General features: G+C 36.2%; 1 protein-coding gene across 2 annotated transcripts in view; it reads right to left on the bottom strand.

Annotated features, from left to right (window-relative positions):
• Positions 1 to 1,536: 1,536 nt before the first annotated feature.
• LOC149531551 (uncharacterized) overlaps positions 1,537 to 19,853 on the bottom strand; it is a 154,807-nt gene continuing 136,490 nt past the window's right edge. The window contains exon 4 of one of the 2 annotated variants that reach the window (XM_089809632.1): positions 1,537 to 1,820. In XM_089809632.1, the coding sequence (XP_089665758.1) occupies positions 1,805 to 1,820 (16 nt within the window). In that variant the 3' untranslated portion in view covers positions 1,537 to 1,804. The remainder of the gene's footprint in view (positions 1,821 to 19,853) is intronic. The other variant, XM_089809633.1, reaches the window with a different exon arrangement.

Here is a 19,853-nt window from a genome sequence, read left to right as displayed (position 1 = left end):
GCTGAAATAACCACTGATAATGGCATTTCCCTTCCAATTATAAACTAAAGACTATCATCTTCCTCAAACATCAGATTAATTTGAATAATATAATTTACCTGCTACATGTTTGAATGAGATCATAGATCTTGTTGTCTTGTTGTCTTGTTATATATATGCAAGAGGTGGCCTTTCACCAAGGGATGCCCGTCTTATATATTAATATAATTGTATATTAAATAATTATATTAAAATGTTATAGTATAATATAAACAATTTTTGTTAGCAATATAATGATATTATCACAATTATTATATTGTCATATAACATAATGTTAGCCCAAACTGATAATGTTGTTAATGCATGTGAATGAGTCATATCAAATGTTACATTCTCATTGATGTCAAGCCTTACTTGGTGAGACATTATGCTGGTTCAATAGAGTGCCATATCATTTGATTGATCAAGAGGATTTGAAGAAAGTATAATAATGTAATTAATGACAAGTGTATAATATTCAATGAGAACTCAAATGAGTTGGACTATGACAATATAGTGTTGATTTGATTGTTTTACAGGATTTGATTAAATGTTGAAATCATGTATATTCAAATTATGAAGTATTGAGAAGAGAAGCCAATCTAGTCAGTAAAAAAAGAATTTCAATATTAACCAATCTATTATAGTTGTTTCCAAGTACTTGATGAAATATAAAGGAAGTATAGTGTTAACCGAGCAAAATATTGACCAAGCAAGACATAGTGTTAATTGAGCGTGGAAAGGGGGAAGAAAAAAGAAAAGATGGAATCCAAGGCCAACATTTGATAAAAATAAAGAATGTTCAAGAATTTTTAATGATAAGGACAAAGTTAGTTATAAGATCAATGGCTAGAGGAATTCAAGAGAGACCTAATGAAGGAGTTTTACTATTTTCAAAGTGAGCACAAACTTCAAGGTGGAAGAAATTCATGAAATCTAATGGAGTTTTACTATTTTCAGAATTTCACTTTAATCGAGTGAATAGATTCAATGAATTTGAGCTGAATGAAGATCTAATGGATGTGTTTAAGCGGAAAAAAGGATGGATAATACAGAGAGGTGGAGCAAAGAGATTACTAATTAAGGGATGAGTTTGATGTTCATTTTTTCTAATCAAGTTGAAGAATTTGAAGAAGTTGGTAGCCAAAGGATAATTGAGCGAGCTGCATTGTGAAGATCAAGCAAGAAAAGTACTAAGTGGATGAGTTGAGTGGATCAGTCAGAAAGGATCAAAAGGATTGATAGAGAAAAGAGATAGTAAAATAGAGATCTAAACAATCAAGGTAGTGCTAAACTTAATAGATCATTTCAGTATTACATTTTAACCTTTGTAGTAGAAAATATCTTAACTAAGTGGACCTAACAATCTTATTGAAATCCTATTGTTACCTATTTAGCCTACCACCTAAATGGTTAACTATCAAGTTGCTGTTGGATTTAAAACTCTATGTTTACATTACAGATATCATATGTTTCAGAGTAAACTGAATGCTGAAAAGAAATTACGGAATATTGATGTAATGAAAACTTGATCACTTTCATTTCAGAGCTGATATACAAATATAAAAGGAATATGAAATGTTCAACTAATGTACAAGTGTTCACATTTTATATACAGTAATTTACAAAGCATTCAAGAATCCACATAGCCTGTGGAGGCAATAAAATTACAATGCTAAATAAAAACATGCTACAAATAAATAACATGAAGGAAAGATAGAAGGGAAGCCTTCATTGTCTGAGCAAGAGGTTGACAATTGAAGCTAAAGAAGACCTGGCCCAGCATCTAGCTCAGGAACAACCTGCAAAAAATGATGAAGAAAGGAATTAGTTCATATGAACTGAGCAATGGAAACATTCCTGTGTACCTTTACTTCATATCATTCAGTCATAACATGCAAATTCAGAAATTTAGAAATCAACATCCAAGAAAGTGCCAGAAGAAGGAGAAAAAGAGAAATAGAACACAAGATTTTTAATACTAATCATGTTTGTTTCATGTGCTGATACAAGTTTGAAGACATTGAGGAGATCATTGAAAGATTGTGCATAAGTTACAAGCATGAAAATTTCTAGTCAAATCAAGGAGAGGCGAAGACCAAAGATTTGAGGAGATCATTGAAGGGACACGCATACACTACAAGCGTGAAACCTTCTGGTTGAATCATGTAGCAGAAAAGGCAAAGGACGAGAGGAGACTGTCAAGGGGGCATACATAAAATACAGATATGGGACCTTTTGGTCAAATCATGGAGGACACAAAGTTTGAGTCTTACGTTGAAGGAATTTCAGGGATCTTTGCAAGTATACTTCAGCATATAAAAAGAATTAAAGATGCAATCAGTCACAAGATCAGATTAATGAATTATGAGAAAAGGGGAGAAATCTACTATAGAAAATATAATGTGCATAAACAGGTGCATCAACATCAAGAAAATCATTAATGTATACTGTTGAACAAACTGGTAAAGTGATTACAGCTACGGGAAAGAGGAATGTGGTTGGAAAGGTTGGGGAAGAACTAATCATATGGAAAGAATGGGTTGTGTAAAACATGCAGGGGCAATAGTAATAGTCAATTTAAAGAAAATGAAGATCACCTTGCAGGTACAAGAGCAAAAGGTTTTGTAAAATGTGTAATTAGTTTAGGATCTCTTAAGAAGGAGGTGCAAATATCAAATGTTTGCTTAAAAACAAAAAATTTGAATTTTTTTTAAAGTGAATTCTCAAATGTTGGTCATATAATCAATCATGATATTTGCAATAAAAATTCTGGAAGCAAGTTGATACTGATATTTGAACAAATAGAAAACTTGCATCTACTAGTGAGAATAAAATATTCTGAATACATTGCTGCTGATGGTGAACATACACTCAAGACAGAGAATAATGGAATGGAAAAGATTAGATGCTATTGCCCCATCTTTAGAGGATAACAGTAAGTAAAAAATCTGTTCCTTTAAATCATGCCAAGAAAATAGATTTTACATCTGTTCCTTCATGTACAATGGCAAAAGCAAGCTAAAATTCCAGTTGATATGATATATCACATATAGAAGCTAAAAGGGCTTTTAAGTAGCCAAGAAACAGCAAGAATCTCCAAAAGAGCCTGTCTAGTTATTTATAACTTACAACTCCAATTTAAGTAGCAAATAAGGAATATTTAGCTACAATAGTGTATGAGAGAAAGAGACAAATGTTTACAACAGCAAAGCCATGAATTAAAGGAGTTTACAGCAGCAAAGCCATGACTGAAAAGAGATATCAGAATTAGATATCATAATGAAAGATACAGTATGATGAATGCAAAGGAGGAATCCTTGTTTCTTTTTTACAATCTCTACAAACAACCACAGCAAGAGATATATTCCTTTCCTATAACCAGCAATATCTTACAGAGTATCATGTATACTGAACGGTACATGAAGGAGAGGCCAAACTCAAATACACTACAGCAGGGATCTTGATTTCATTTAAAGAAAATATGGTGCTTTACATAACTGAAAATGTAAACCCATAGCTTATATAGCTACAATATTGAAGCAAATATAAGAACATGGTGTCCAAACGTTCAGATTTTCTCCAGAAAATAAGTCTCATAAGTAAATGCAGAGATCAAACCCACAGTAAGAACACAGAACTCGCATATGGAGAACACAATAAGAATGGCGTCCAACACATATCAAGAAAGGTGAAACCCGTGAGCTCTCAAAGCCAATCCATGGCCAAATGCAAGGAAATCCAGTCTACAGCAAGAATGTAAAAAATCCACAAGAAAAGACTCATGTATGGAGTCCAAAAAATGCCCAAAAATCTGCCCAACAAAGCAAGAAAAATCGCAGGAAGGAAAGGAAAATTGCCACATCCAAAACATGGTGTCTCATGGCAGCAATATGGCATCCAAATCGCAGCAAGATAATCACAGAAAGATCCAAATCGCAGCACTTTCCATCCATGGCTGCGGCTAGGGTTTTGAAACCCTTCATCTTTCTCCCAATACATGAGTAAAAAGGCAAAGACAAAACAAAATGAATTGACTTACCTTTTCTTTTTTGTCTTAGGCATTTTCCTAAGTCGCCCTTAAACTCCATTTAAGAAAATTTTGGGTCCATGATATTGGAGGTAGGAGTTAGGAGTTTAAAAAAACAAAACTCTATTTTTATTAGTTAAATGTATAATGGATGATATTTTATAAAAATCATTTTTATACATATTTAACTAATAAAAATTATATTTTATGATCTTCTTTTATTTATATTTATACTAATATGTTTTGAAATTAACAAATAACATGTTAATTATAAACATATTAATATCAATATAAATAAAAGAATTAAAAATAAATAATTTCTTAAATTAATATTTATTTAATATTAAACGTGTTTATAGAAAATGATAAAAATAATGATAAACACGTTTATATTAAATTAATATAATAAAAGAGAAAGAGAGCTTTAATTGTAAAATTAATGTCAAGTGGTCGTAATTATAAGACCATTGATTTTATTAATTAATTAAAAGAAATTATAAGAGTTAAATGTTTTAATGCCTAAATGCAAGGAGACGAAGTAGGAAGGCTAATTTTGAACTTCAAGAAAGGACATTCAGTTAACACTTAAGTAAGGAGCTATTTTGGGAGGCCAAGGACAGTTTCAGTTTCTCATGCATTGATGGGTTGAAGAGTTCTATTTTTAGCGGTTTTCAGGGCAGTTGAGATCAGTTATGCATACAGTTCACATTGAGAGCCTATTTTATGCATATATTGCATAATTAGGAGCAGTTTTACATATTATATTTTTGGGTTACTTGATGTATCCGAGTTTGGGCTTTTGTGCATGATTTTGAAGAGTTAGAGGCAGTTTTCGAGCTATCCATCAGTTGGGCAGATGGTTGAGAGCAATTTTCAAAGGCTTCTTCATAGTTTTCATCATTTTTGGGTGATTTTTTCTAGGCATGATTTTGGAATCCGAGTTAGGATTATTTTCTATATATTGTACTTTCACCTCATTAAGAGGGACCTTCTTTCGGATTCAAATTTTTGCACATTGCAGATTTTGAGTTGATTGTGAGGGCATTTGTAGCAGAGATTGTTTTTTAGCATTGATTATAGAGATTTAATGATTCCTTCTCATTGGTTCTTGTGCAATATTGTGGATTTTTTACTTTAATGTTGTGTTTGCCTTCATTTTAGTTACATTCTTTATTGCAACTTTGAATTGTGATACATGTGATTACAGGTCTATGTTTGTGATTATTGTTTTTTTGCAGAAAATTGGTGAAACGTAGGTATCCCTTTCAAAGCAGAAGATCTCGATCCTTGCATAGAAATACTTTTGTGGTTACGTGTTTCTCTGAGTATTGTGAATCAATTGTCTTTTTGTAATTTGTGCTAATTTGATCAAAGTTACATTCAAAACCATTGGTGTATCACCCATTTTAAGTTTTAGTATCCAATTATTCACATACATTCTCAACCCTTTTCCTGAGTTCAAAGTTAGTTTTATAGGTGATATCATATAGGAACCGGCCTAGAATCTGAAGATTCTTCTCTCATTCTTAACCCCACCATCCGAGAGAGGTTTCCATGTTCCAATAGGATAGCTAGATTCTTATCTTGCTATAGGGGCAATCCTGATTGACAACACCTATATACTAATGTTTTAAAGTTTTTTAGAGAAGGCCGCTCTATAAAAGTTTCATGGAGTAATGATGTGTATGTACCGTTTAACAAGGTAGGCTCCTAATGGAGCTCACTTTAGAAGAGTAAATTTTTTGTGAATGTTTATTGTAGTGCATGTTATTTTCATGTTTACTATTTTTTTTTTGCAACTCAGTAAAAACTAAAAGTTTACTCTATTTTTTGGTAAATAAAGGGAATGAAGTTGACAGTTTATTGAAAAGTATTTATTAATTTAGATCTTAATGTCTAAAGTATAAGAGTTTTATGTGTTTAAAAAGTCATTTAAAGGACTTGTGGATAACTGATTCACCCCTTGCCTCTCAATAATCTAACACATACTAATTATAAAATTGAATTATATTATCACATAATAATATAGTTATATTATTTCATAATAATAATATAAATACAATCATAACCTTTATGATGTTGGCTTGTAATTTTTGGCCATAGCTACAATAAAACCAACAATAATAATGTATGTGTCCATATTAAGATATATAATTACTTCTTATCCAAAGATTAAAGGGGCTATAATCTTTTCGAGGAGGGGCTTGTCTAAATCCAACCAATAGTGTTATTCTTGTGTCACCCAAGGACATGTCCCTGACCTAAAAACCCCTATCCACTTACTAGACACATTTCAAGGACTTGGGAACGGCTAGGGGATGTCCCCACCTCATCCCCCTTTTCTGAAAATTCTTAGAAAACATCCTAAAAATTTGGGACTTAAGGAAAATAAATTGAGGGCATTTGTACATCTCGAGGACAGTTTGGGATGCCTTGGAAGTCCCCTGGATGGATGGGCATCCCTGATTTTATAGACAACATCAGTACTTATAAAATGTTTTTCTTTTATAAAACATTTTTTTTTAAATTTCAAAGTGGGCCCCTCCTTCCAAGTTCACCCTAACATGCTTATTACTGTTTGGTAGTTAATTCCTTCTATTTGAGCCTCTCTGATTAGTATTTGACAACATTATGTAAAGAATGATAGAATTATTATTGTTGTTGGACCTACAACGTGCATCCTTATGTTTATGTCATTTTCTAGCAATACATCAGTGTTGGTTGGTCTTGAGTTGTTCTAGGACCTTTGCGGAAGATATGGTGAATATCGGAAATTGCATCAAGATATCGTCTTAATGTAACAAACATATATCATGATCAGAATTGTATAGAGGACCTTTTGTATTAATATCAGTCCACTTACAATGAATTGGAAGTGTAGTTTCAGAATTAAATGATAGTGGTGTGTTTCAATTTGGAAGGTGGGTTATTGTTCATGTTGCTATTGAGAAATAATTCTAAATTATGGTATATTTCAAATTTTTATGTTGTTATTTTAATATTAGATGCATATTGACAATAATTCCAAATTATGAATGCATTATAGCATATTGAGCACTAAGTTCGATTATTGACTTGTTGAAATGGTGTATGTTTTAATGGCATGAACAATCTGTGTCTTCATATGAATGTAATGTATACATGCAAATTTTCCTATATATTTTATATTTTCCCTATATTTATATAGTCGTCCCCATATGATATATTTAGACTCATTATGTTCTTAGACTCAATCATTATATCTTTATCCATCTAGGTTAGAATAGAAATATTAAATTAGAGGATATTACATTCTAAAATAAGTAGATTAAAGCTACCATGAACACTCTCTTCCATAGATTCAGTTTGGAAGTCAAACTAATAAACATTTGATGTTGGATAATTTTTCCTTGCCTCAAAGTAATTTAAGAATTCTTCACAATATACTCATGTAAATGTTGACCTATTTTAGCCCTCTACATGAAAATTAGTTACTTAAATACTTTAGCGCCTAACATTCATTTCAAACTTAAGTGGTTTATGTAGACATAGTATTGTTTTGCAAATGAGGGGACTTTGGATGGTCAAGTAGTATTTAAATTTTCTTTTTCTTATACCAAGGAAAAAAGAATATATATAATAATATATATTTTTTCTTTATTGGTTACTAAAAAATGTCAAACATACATGTCATTACATGTAGGATTCGGGCATTTGTTTCTCTACTATTGAGAAGTTTTCATGCCTAGTAAGGAATGGAGTTTGATCTAACATGGTAGCGGCTCCATAAGGAGAAAGGTATGAAATAGAAAACTTTTCCAGCTGCTGTTTACTCACATGCATCCCCATGTTCATAGAAATGAACACAAGTTGAAGGTACATTGCAATAGGAGAGGATAAGGCTCGGATTCATGCAAGAAAGAGTGTTTTAAGAATCTCATCTAATTCTCCCCCCACAGCACCGTTGTTGCATATTTACCTCCACATCTTGTGAGTTAAACCACAGTTAATGCATATGCAGATATTAGAATATGTTGCTTGATAGTCTTCAGCAAATCAATAGTGAAAAGGAAAGAAGCCAAAAATGTGACAAAGGAGACCATAGTGACCATGATAGACTCACCTAAGAAACCAATAACTGTGAAAACTTGAAGAGATATTGTGGCAGTGACAGTGAGCAAAAATTTGAAGAGAGATTATGCCAATGATAGTTCCAAATAGGACAATCAAATGTCAAAAGACCCTAATGACAATATACTGAAAGAAAAAATGAAGTTAAGACCATGATAATATCTTGTTCTTCAAAAATAAAGAGGTGTCAAGTGATTTTCATTTGCTTGAAAATGGTGTCATTGGTAACTAACAATCAATCATGAGATGATCAAAGTGTAGATGCTTTTGATGGTTTGTTAGAACTATCTGCCCAACAACATCGACAGAACACAATATCAAAAGTTACTGTAGATGTCAATATGCATAGTGAGAACAAGGAAAAGGATGCATAGAATCACAAAGTATGCAAGTGATCTTATACCTGAAGAAAGAGGACAGAGATGCAGTTTAGTATACCTACAAGGAACTCTCATGTTAAAGGTCGATGAGAATCTATAGTTCAATATGAAAGAGATCACCTATGATATAAGATGAAGGTTCCAGGCCACAAAGATGGCCTACACAGTAGTAGGTTTGTAAGAATTAGTGAAACACATGCTTGTTTTACAAACATTTTGACAAGTACAATAATGAGTGCCACTGTCATAAATAAGTGTATGTTATAATTTATCAAAGGCATATTGGAGGAGAGGTACAAATGCTGGAGACTGTAGACTTTTCTTACAAATCTGCAAAACATGTTACAGACATAATGGTTTCAAATAAGATTTATGACCTTGGAGATTTTCCATACTTCCAGTCAAGAGTTTTCACACTCTCTTGGCAATTCTAAGGGGACAACTCTAGCAACATCATTCAATTTGGGGATCCAAAACAGTGAAAATATGAATTTCAAGATCAAGTATGAGCTTGTCATGTGGTAGTAAATCATAAGAGACCTACAACAAGAAATGTGTTCATGATAGTGTTCAAAGTGAAAAGTTTGGCAATGTATTAAGAGACTTGGCACAAGTTTGTATGTGTGATCATAAAAAGTAGTACTTGCAGCCATATTGAGCCATTGTGACTACCATATGGCATAATCATGCTAAGTATAGACACACAACACTTTTAGCAAGAAAATTTTTGTTGGCATAAACCAAAGGAGTTTGAAGTGTGGATATGTTCATGTCAATAAATAGAGACAAACAAAGATTACAGAGAGTAAGATAAATAAGAATATTTGAGGACAATGCATAGTCCAAAACTTGTGAATAGGGATGTCCATTGACAAAAGAGTCTTTGCAGAGGCTTTCTATAAGCCTTGGATTAAAAAATGTCACTTTTTGCAAGATATGACAGTCATGTCAAGATAAAGCAAGCACAGACATACAATTGCTCATATCATGCATACATTGTGCAAGCATAGTCCCAAGTTACAGTAAAGAACATGTATAAACAGCAGTAGATTAATAAAAAAATCATGATCTTCAAAAGAAAAAGGTACAGTGATAAGAAAATATGTGACAATCATGATAAAATAGATGACACCGAAAAAGACACTAAGTTGTAGCAATACTTACATGGATTAGAATAAAGATGCTAGTCAATATAGAATAGAAGCAGCCAATCTCAAGACGGGATGAAGATAAAAAGTCTCAAGACAATATTAAAGAGGATGCCTGTGGGCAGATGAGCAACTATAAGGCACAGTTTCAGATCTAGCTTAGGAAAAAATCAGAGGAAAAGTTGAAGTCTCATAATGACAAAGTAATCAAGAGAGAGGAGCTACAAAGTCAAGTTGTCTTAGATGGAAAAGTATGTGTTAATCAGATTGAATGAAAAGAAAGAAAAGGCCTCTTGATTGCTAGTATTAAATAAAGCTTGTACAGCAGTGATGAAAGTAGGTTATGGAAGTGCTAAGATCAGTTTTAAGAATGCATATGCACAAGCAAGAATGGACAACATATGACTATTGTAGTCAGAAGAAAAGGAGATCTAATAAAAAATATGTAAAAAAGATCCTTGGGCTGTAAAGCAAATTCTAGGTACAAAAACATGAACTTCAAATAATGATGAACATGAAAGAGGGATACTTTTGAGTTTTCCAAGGAACACGACAAGATTTTATGACACTGAGAAAAAAGGGCTGATGTCAGTTATAAAGATGGAAGGATAATTATATGGAGAGGGCAGGTATTGATGATAGCAGCATATGGGTATCAGTTTGGTGACTTGAGTAGCATATGTTAACATCTGACAGTCACATAGAAAGGGAAATAAATAAGTATTAAAAACCTTTTAACCATTGAGGCGCATACATGAACCTTATCCGATATCATGAGGGTTCATGATTACATTCAAATCTATTGGAACATGTGTCCTATCTTATTCTAAAAGAAACTTTGAGAAGGTCTTTGGTCTTATGAAGTAGTAACAAATATTCCAAGGATCTCAGAGATATAGGAGCCAATAAAGAAGGGAATGAAGAAGTCAGCTTCCATCATGTTTTACACGACTCAAGAGAAGCATATGCCCTATTTTCATACTCATTCTTGAGGTAGGGAAGTTTCAAGATGGTTTATGATTTCATAGAGTGAGGAAAACAATTACAAGTGTCAAAAGCAGTTGGAGTGAAAGAGACATAAGGTGGATCTTCATGCAACAATATAAGAGCTAAAATGAAAGATGAGAAAAACAAGACAAAGTCAAAGTTTTCCTCTTCATTGCCACCAGGAACTTTTCAAGGAAAATCAATGAAGAAAAGTGGTTGACATCCAAGTAGGTTGACTTAGTATTCAAAAACATTTATCTAGTAATTATGAAGCCCCTATATTCTATCATACATGGAGGATGACAAAAGGGGACACCTATGGTTAGAAAAGTCCGTTCTTGTTGTTAGCACCTATGCTTCTAACTTTGGAATTCTTTCCAAGCAAGAAAGGCATTGCAACTCGTTGTAATTGGCTTGTATGCAGCTAATAGAAAATACCTTTTCAATCAATAACTATTGATTTTCAGCCTTCTCATTAACGATATTTTGTGCAATATTATGAATTACTAAAACTAGCTACATATAGCAAGAGCCTAACAATAATTAAAATATTCTAATACCCTCCCTTAATGGTTATTCTATCAACTACACCAAGTTGCCCCCAAACTTGATAAAATTGTCTAGATTGACAGACTTGGTGAGGAAGTCTGCAATGTTGTCCTCAATGCATGCACACTACAACATCACGGTTCCAACTTCAACAAGATGGCATATGTAGAGACAGTTAATATCTACATGCTTTGCTCACTTAAGGAACACTAGATTCTTGGCTAATTACAAAACTATTCATCATCACAAACGAGAGGAGTAGGGCCTACTTGAGTCATGTGCAAGACAGTAAGCATTCGACCAAGCCAAACTGCCTCACAAGTTGCCTTAACTATTCCTTTGTATTCAACTTCAGTAAATGAGAGTGAAATTGCATGTTCCTTTTTGCTAATCCGTGTGAGTGCACCTGAAAAGAACCCAACTGGCTTCCACTTCGAATATCGGGGCACAACTGATTGTTTTTGCAATTTTTAAAGTTTTCTATTTTTTTTGAATTTTATCCAGAATGTAAATAAGTCAACAAATTCAAACAATAAAATCTGATTAAGACTGAATAGATATTGTTTGCATTATTTTGGAAATTAGTAATACACAATAGTAAATTGGCACTTGGATCACGATTATTCACCAAGCCGTACCACCAGTTCAGCCTCCTGTTGCTCATGACATCTCCTTAAAGTCTATACCCAACCACAACAAGTTTATTATCCCTTAACACATCCATAAAATTATCAAAATGTAGTGTGAAAATCACATAGAATGGAGCTGGTGCGGAGATGTTACTCCAACCTTCCTTTCCACGTATTGGTAGAGTGAAACACAAACCCAACAAAGCATACGGTGGCTCCTTGGTAGAAAATGCTGCCGTCCAATCTCAAACGTAGGCCTAGACATGATTAACTCGACTCCAATATGTTTCTGTCCAGACTCTCTATGCAATCCTCTCTTATTCCCAAGCACAACAACCATATTGTTTTGGAGGAAAATACAAACCTCCCTTATATTAATTTCAAACAAAAAGACAATGAAACTTCCCAGTAAGAATTGTCACTTCCATTATTCAGTATCTCCAAGCCACAACAACCATAGTAGGAGAAATTCGATAATTGTTCACCTCAGCACAATTATCCAGTAAGATCACAAAAATACTTCAAACCCTCAGCCAGGCAATATGAGCAAATTAAAATATATATTCACGATGACCTCTCCTCAACCAAAAAGCTGCATTTATAACACAAATTGAACCTTCCAACTTCACTCTCAACTTTCGGATTAAAAGGCAACTTTATAATATAAAGTTATGACACTTTATAATATTAAGTACTTATGCTTATTAAATATGATTTAAATAAGCATTTAGCCAACAAGCTCACCGATTAAGGACTTTAATAAAGAAATCCTAGAGAGAGATCAGATACCTAGAACCAGAGGACCATCCTGCCTAAACTACTTAATCCAAAAGTAGCAACTGACTAAGAGTGTCTTACTAAAAATAGTAAGTTCAAAAACATCGATCTCATGACAAAGACCCCCAAAACTAGACATCAACTCATGAGGGTCACAATAATGAGCTAACAAACCCACACTCTGAAGACCTGCTAAATTGGGGAAATTACAGTCCTCCCTCCCCAAGATTGCTTGTCCCAAAGCAATCGAAGTCTAGAATGTTGTAGAATATCTTCAAGCTCCCAAGTAGCATCCTCATCTTGGAAGGTTCTACCACTTAACCAAAAAATCAGAAATGGTCCTCCATCGTAGTTGCCTTTCTCTAGTATCATGTATTGCTTCCGAAATCAACTCCAATCTCCCTTCATCATCGAATGGAGGCAAAACAGGAGAAGGTCTCACATGATGACCCAATGCTCCTTTGAGGTGTGAAACATGAAACACATTATGAACTTGGCTATCATCAGGAAAATGCAACTCATATGCCACCTTACCAACCCTCCGCAAAATCCGAAAGGGTCCATAATATCGCGACTTAAATTTCTCAGCTCCACTCTTCTTGATCAAAGACTGTTGATACAACTGCAACATCAAGTAGACCATGTCCCCTACCTGAAAAGTTTGAGTTGTTCTCTTCTTATCAGCATACTGCTTTTATTGATTATGTGCTCTCTGTATATTATCTTTCAAGATACTCACTACATCCTAGCTGTCCTGCAACAACTCCCCAACACTTGGTACTCTGCTATCACCACATAACAAGTCTACAAAACTAGGTGGGTCATATCCATATAGAGCTTTGAAAGGTCACATCTGTATAGTCATGTGATGAGTGGAATTGTAACTATATTCACATAAGTGAATCCACTTTACCCAAGCCTTCTATTGAGAAGAGATATAATTCTGTAGATATCCCTCTATCCACTTGTTTACTATTTCCATCTAGCCATCAGTTTGTGGATGGTAGTTGGTGCTAGAAGTCAATTCTGTCCCACACAATCTAAAAACTTCTTGCCAAAAATAACTCATAAATCTACTGTCTCGGTCACTCACAATGGTTTTAGGCAAACCATGTGTTTACCGTACTGGTAAAGAAATCAACACATACAGACATGGAACAAAATAGCAGAATTATATTCGCATATGCTAGACATTACATTATGCTTGATAAGATCAATAATAGTAGATGATTGATAGATCATTTACAATGATCCTAGACAGGATATAAATACTATCTGCCGAACCTTCACAGAGGAGTCCGTCGGCCACAAACATTATGTCTGCTACAAACTATTTACCCGTCGGCTACAAAATACAAAATACTAACGACAATCATTCCGTCGACTGCAGACACCGTTGGGACCATCCAGTCGGCTGACACCTCCCCCCCCCCAAAAAGATAAGTCATCTCCTAACGACTAGCAAAATTAGGAGACAACCCACAAACAATAAAAGAAATACTAGAGAGAAGGAGGTGTCCCAGAAGAGTGTTGTTGACGAAGTAACTCATACACCTGATCAGTCCGGATGCGCAGATCTGCCTGAATCTATGAATTAACCTCTACGGCCTCCTTCAGTAGAAGCATAGCATCCATAGCCTGTCTCTTGGCCAACTGCAACTCATGCTCTACCGCATCTTTATCCTAGATAGCCGTGTCCTTCTCCTGTACTATTGCTGCCATATCCTTCAATAGTGTTGCCCGCTCTGCTATTATTCCTGTATCTGCCAGATGTGTCACCTGTACTATTCGTATTTCTGCTACTACCCGATGGAGAAGCCTCCTATGCAAGAAGCACCTGTGGAGATCCTCTTGTCTTCATGTTAAAGGGGCACTCTTTTGTCGAATGGCCCATGATTTGACAAATGTCGCAGAATTGATTCTTTGGACAAGATCCTTTAGTATGACCGTCTGTCTTGCACTCCGTGCACCATAGTCACTGCTTTTTGGCTCCTTCTGCATATTTTTAAACTCCTTCATCATGCGAACCATATCCTTCTGTAGGGCACAAACCTTCTTGCTGTTGCCTTCGTCATCACTACTATCATCTCTGGCAGGCTCGTCGTCATCAAAATCAAAGGAGCTAGTTTTCTTCTTCTTTGTCTTCTACTCACTTTCAAGGTCCAATACTCTATTATACGCGTCCACATATGACGACGGTGACACAATTTTCCTTTTCCTCCGCAACTTCGAGCGTAGGCCTTCCATGAACCATCTTTTCTGCAATCCATCCACTGGTTTGCTTTCCATTTTGTTTATTAAGTCTTTTAATCTCTTGGCGTAGACACGGACAGTTTCGTGCTTCCCCTATTTGGTATTGAAAATCTCTGCTACGATTTCATTATCATCCCGCAAGAGTTTAAATTCCACCAGGAACTCCTTTTTAATGTTATCCCAGCTATTTAGCTTTTGTGGATCCGCATCCGAAAACCAATCAATCGCCACACCCCGTAGGGTTGCCGAAAATTGCCTGACCCATTCGTTGGCATCTGTGATTCCATTTGCCTGCCAGATCGTCTCACATGTCTTACAATGTCGGACAAGGTTGGCTGTACCATCACCCTCAAACTTTGGTAGCTTTTCTTTGGGTCCTGCCACCACTCCTAGATTATGTGCATGAGCATTGCTAGTTCCTGCAACACTGGCACTATTCACTCCCGCATCGGCGGTCTGCACTCCTGAACCGGTGGTCTGAACTCCCACACCAGAGGTTTGCACTCCCACACCGACGGTCTAAACTCCCACACCGGAGGTCTGCACTCCCACACTGGCGGTCTGAACTCTCACACCGGAGGTCTCAATAGCTACGAAACTTGGTGAAGAAGAAGGACCTTCTGAAGTTGTCTCCCGCAGAAGTGTATCCCAGACAAAGAGGTCACTTCACGCTCGTGCTCCCTCGGCACTCTGAGCCGTGCGAGTCAATGCTCTTCCATCTGAATTCTCTTCCCTCGGTGAACACAAATTCAAGAATGCCTCATGTGCTTCTTCCACCAACTCCACCTGCTATCGAGTCTCCTCCAACAATTCCTTCGCGCTTCAGTTTTTGTCGGTAATCTTCTGGAATATCCTTCGACGCTCTGCCTGTTGTGCCAGAATTAAATTAGCTTGAGCTGCACGAATGTCATCTTTATCCTTCACCATGTTCTTATTTTTATTCAACAAATTCAACATTTAATTTCCATCTGCCTGCCTACGTACTAGGTCCATCGAGCAATGGCGCCAAATGTTTACCGTACTGGTAAAGAAATCAACGCATACAAACAATGGAACAAAATAGCAGAATTAGATTCAAATATGCCAGACATTACATTATGCTTGATAAGATCAATAATAGTAGATGATTGATAGATCATTTACAATGATCACAGATGAGATATAAATACTATCTGCCGAACCTTCCCAGAGGAGTCCGTCGGCCACAAACATTATGTCCGCTACAAAATATTTACCCGTCGGCTAGAAAATACAAAACACCGACGACAATCATTCCGTCGGCTATAGACACTGTCGGGACCATCCAGTCGGCTGACACCATGTAACTTGAAGATTTTTCTGAAAAAATAATTCAGCCAACTACACAATTGAACAGGTAGTGGTAATAAAGAAGAAATAAGCATACTTCATGAGCCTATCTACCACCACATATATACAATCTTGCCCTTGGGCTTTGGGTAAACCCACAATGAAGTCCATGGAAATTCCTTCTCACTTCCTCTCAGGGATAGGAAGTGGCTGTAATAAACAAGTAGGATATGTGTGTGCGTGTTTGTTTTGCTGACAAATCGAACACTCTCAGACATAGTGATGAACATCATCCTTCATCCCCTTCCATGTGAATCTCTCTCGAACTTGTCTATAAGTCTTGAAAAACTCTGAATGACCAACCATAGGAGAATCATGGAATGCTCGTAAAATAATCTTATGCACAACTAACTTTGGGATCAAATAAATCTTCCCCTTGTAGATAATCAACTCCATTGAAAGCGAATATCTATCATCCTGAATACTACCATCCACAATACCTGTTGCTCACTAATCCCTACTATATTTAGCTATAATTAGATGCCTCCAATCCTCTAAAATATCAAAAACTAGCACAAAGGTGAGGTCTCCTCGAAAGAGCATCTGCAACTACATTTTGAGTCCCCTTGATATTGGAGATATCAAAATCATAAAATTGTAGCTTGCTGACCCATTTCTACTGCATTTCATTCAAATCCCTCTATCTCAAGAAATGTCTCAGGCTATTATGATTAGCTTTCATGGAAAACTTGCTGCCCATCAAATACTGCCTGAATTTAGCCAAAGCATGCATAATAGCTAACATTTCCTTATCATAAATGCTAAAAGTTCTCTCAGGACCTTGCAATTTCCTACTCTCAAAAACTATGAGATGTCGATCCTAGGATACAACGACACCAACATCCTCTCTAGAAGTGTCACAATGCAAATCAAAGGGCCTAGAAAAATTAGGTAAAGCCAATACTGAACATGAAGTCATAATAGTGTTAAACTTCTCAAAACATTCTTGTGCCTAAGCTGACCATTGGAAAGCACCATTATGGGTCAAATCTGTAAGGGGAGTAGCTTGTCGTGAGAAATTGGCCACAAACCTCTAGTAAAAAGCACAAAGTCCAATAAACCCTCTCAACTATGTAAAGGTCTTAGGTGTAGGCCATTCTACAATAGCACAGATCTTATCTGGGTCCATGTGAACTCCATCAGTACTAATGATATGCCCAAAGTAGAGAAACTTTGTCATACCCAAAGCACATTTGGACTCCTTGGCATATAAGCAAGCCCTATCTAGAATACCCAAAACTGTATCCAAATGAACAACATGATCATCCCAAGTCTTGCTATAAATCAGAATGTTGTCAAAGAAGACTATAGCACAAACTTGTGGAGTTGACTATGGAGCACCCTGTTCATAGTAGACTGAAAAGTGGCAGGGGCATTAGTAAGTCCAATAGGCATGACTTAAAACTCAAAATGCCCATAGCGACACCTAAAGGTTGTCTTCTATATATCCTATTCTCTAACCCAAATTTGATGATAGCCAATCTTCAAAAAATATTTTGCCCCATGCAATTCATCAATGAGCTCATCCATACGTGGAATGGGATACCGATTTTTAATAGTTCTCTTATTCAACATTCGGTCCAAAGGTGGCCTGCTAGGGGGTAAATCATTAAACACTTTCGAGTGTTTAATTCTCAACTACTGAATATTTGAATGATATTCTGTCTCCTCAATATTCTTTTGAGTAGGCATAATCCTGCACTCCACTGCCCAATCAATAATATCCTCATGTCGAACCAAATGCTGCATGCGCCTAAGGGAGATCTGCTTCAACTCATCATTATGGATTGCTTTAAGAACCTGGGGCTGCTCCTCTTTAATAAATCTCATCTCCATCTTCTCCGTACTTAAGTAATTATCCTTGAGTGTGTGTGACCAGGCCATACCAAGGACTATATCTGTTCTCCCCATGTCTACTACATAAAATCCAGTAAAAAAAGTATATGTATTAAGTTTCACAGGAAGATCTGTAATCATCTTGTTACACTTTAAAGTGTAACCATCAGCTATCTGTACCTATAGGTCATCAAAATCCTCCATCTGCATACCTCTCCTAGTAACCAAACATGCATAAATAAAATTATGAGTAGCTCTAGTATCAAATAAAGTACCAATACCCTATCCAGTAATGAGCCCACGCATCCTGAAAGCTCCCTCTTTCCCCATACTGGATAAGTAAGCTACCTTGAGGTTGGAGTCATCCGCCTCTTGATCAACATCATCACTACTATGTTGATCCTGATCATAATCCCCAGATGGCTCCTGAAAATCAACATTGCCATCATCATTGTAGAACCACTTCATCATCCTATTTTTACCCTTAAGTTTCATAGGACAATCATGGTCAACATCATAAGGGCCCTTGCAGTAGAAACACAACTTCCTCCTCCTTAAATCATTAATGGTCTCCCGTTCCAAAGTTGTTGCATCAGGACGCTTTCCCTCAGTCTTCTCCTGTCTCCGAAGTGGTTCCCTATCATAGGAGGACGTAGTAGGATTTGGGACAAACTTGCCTCTAGGTGTAGAAGCCTCTAAGCTATGAGCCTTTTTCATTGCCTCCTAAAATGAAGGGGGATCTAATGACTTAACCCACCTTTTGAGTGGCTTAGCAAGACCTTCAATGAAGAGCATAACCCTCCTCCACTCAAATATATCATATACCATCACTAACAACCTTTGAAACTCACTAATGAATGCCTCCAAAATAGCTGTCTGTCGTAATTGAGCCAACTCCCTAAAATATACCTCAAGATCATTCTTGTCAAAATGTTCTATCAACCTGTCAACAAACTCTTGGTATGATATGATCCGATCATGATGGAGAGATACTAAACCATGATACCACCAATCATGCACAACTCCATCAAGGTGTAGTACAACAAACCTGATAGCATCCTCTTCAGTCATAGGACACAAAGCAAGGTAGGTGTTGAGCTTGTGGACCCAAGCTCTAGCAGTCACTCTACTGGTCCCATCAAAATGAGCCAATGTCATCTTACTGGCTGCTTCCTATTGTTCAGTATACTTGGGCCGTTGTCTATCAGTAGCAGGCCTACCCCTAGAATCCTCACGCTTCCGTGTCAGATATCTGTCAAAACTCAAGTTATCCTTTAATGCTTGTGGAAGAGCATCCCACTCATGAAAATGAGTCAATACATCATCAACAAATGGAGAAGCATCAAAAGTAGTGCTAACTGCATCTAATTTAGGTCTCAAAAAAGTGGGTCTTTGTGGCCTATCTTGACCACCAATATAGCCTGTCTTGTCTATCCTGTCATCCATCCTGACATGATCCTTGATCCTATTCCTATCATCAACCCTGGGCCCCACATCCACACATAACCTATGGGAACCAATAGAAACATCTCGATTCCTCTCTCTACCCTGATCCCGAGGCAAAGCTAACCGCTACAAGGTATAAGACAACTATTGGAGAACACCTGTCATGTGCTGTTGCCCAGTTGCAATATTCCTAAATGCTTGCAAGGCATCTCTATCAACTTGAGCATCTGTAGCACATTGTCTGAAGCTACTAGAACCACTCGAACTACCCACCAAGCCAAATTGAATCTCCAGCTCTCCCTCTCTAGGAGGTACATTCTGA

Source organism: Cupressus sempervirens, chromosome 11 (assembly GCF_028749045.1).
Source record: "Cupressus sempervirens isolate cs-2001-9-10 chromosome 11, ASM2874904v1, whole genome shotgun sequence".
Taxonomy (NCBI): domain Eukaryota; kingdom Viridiplantae; phylum Streptophyta; class Pinopsida; order Cupressales; family Cupressaceae; genus Cupressus; species Cupressus sempervirens.
Note: the sequence above shows the minus strand (reverse complement) of the source record. Positions and strands in the feature narration are given on the sequence as shown.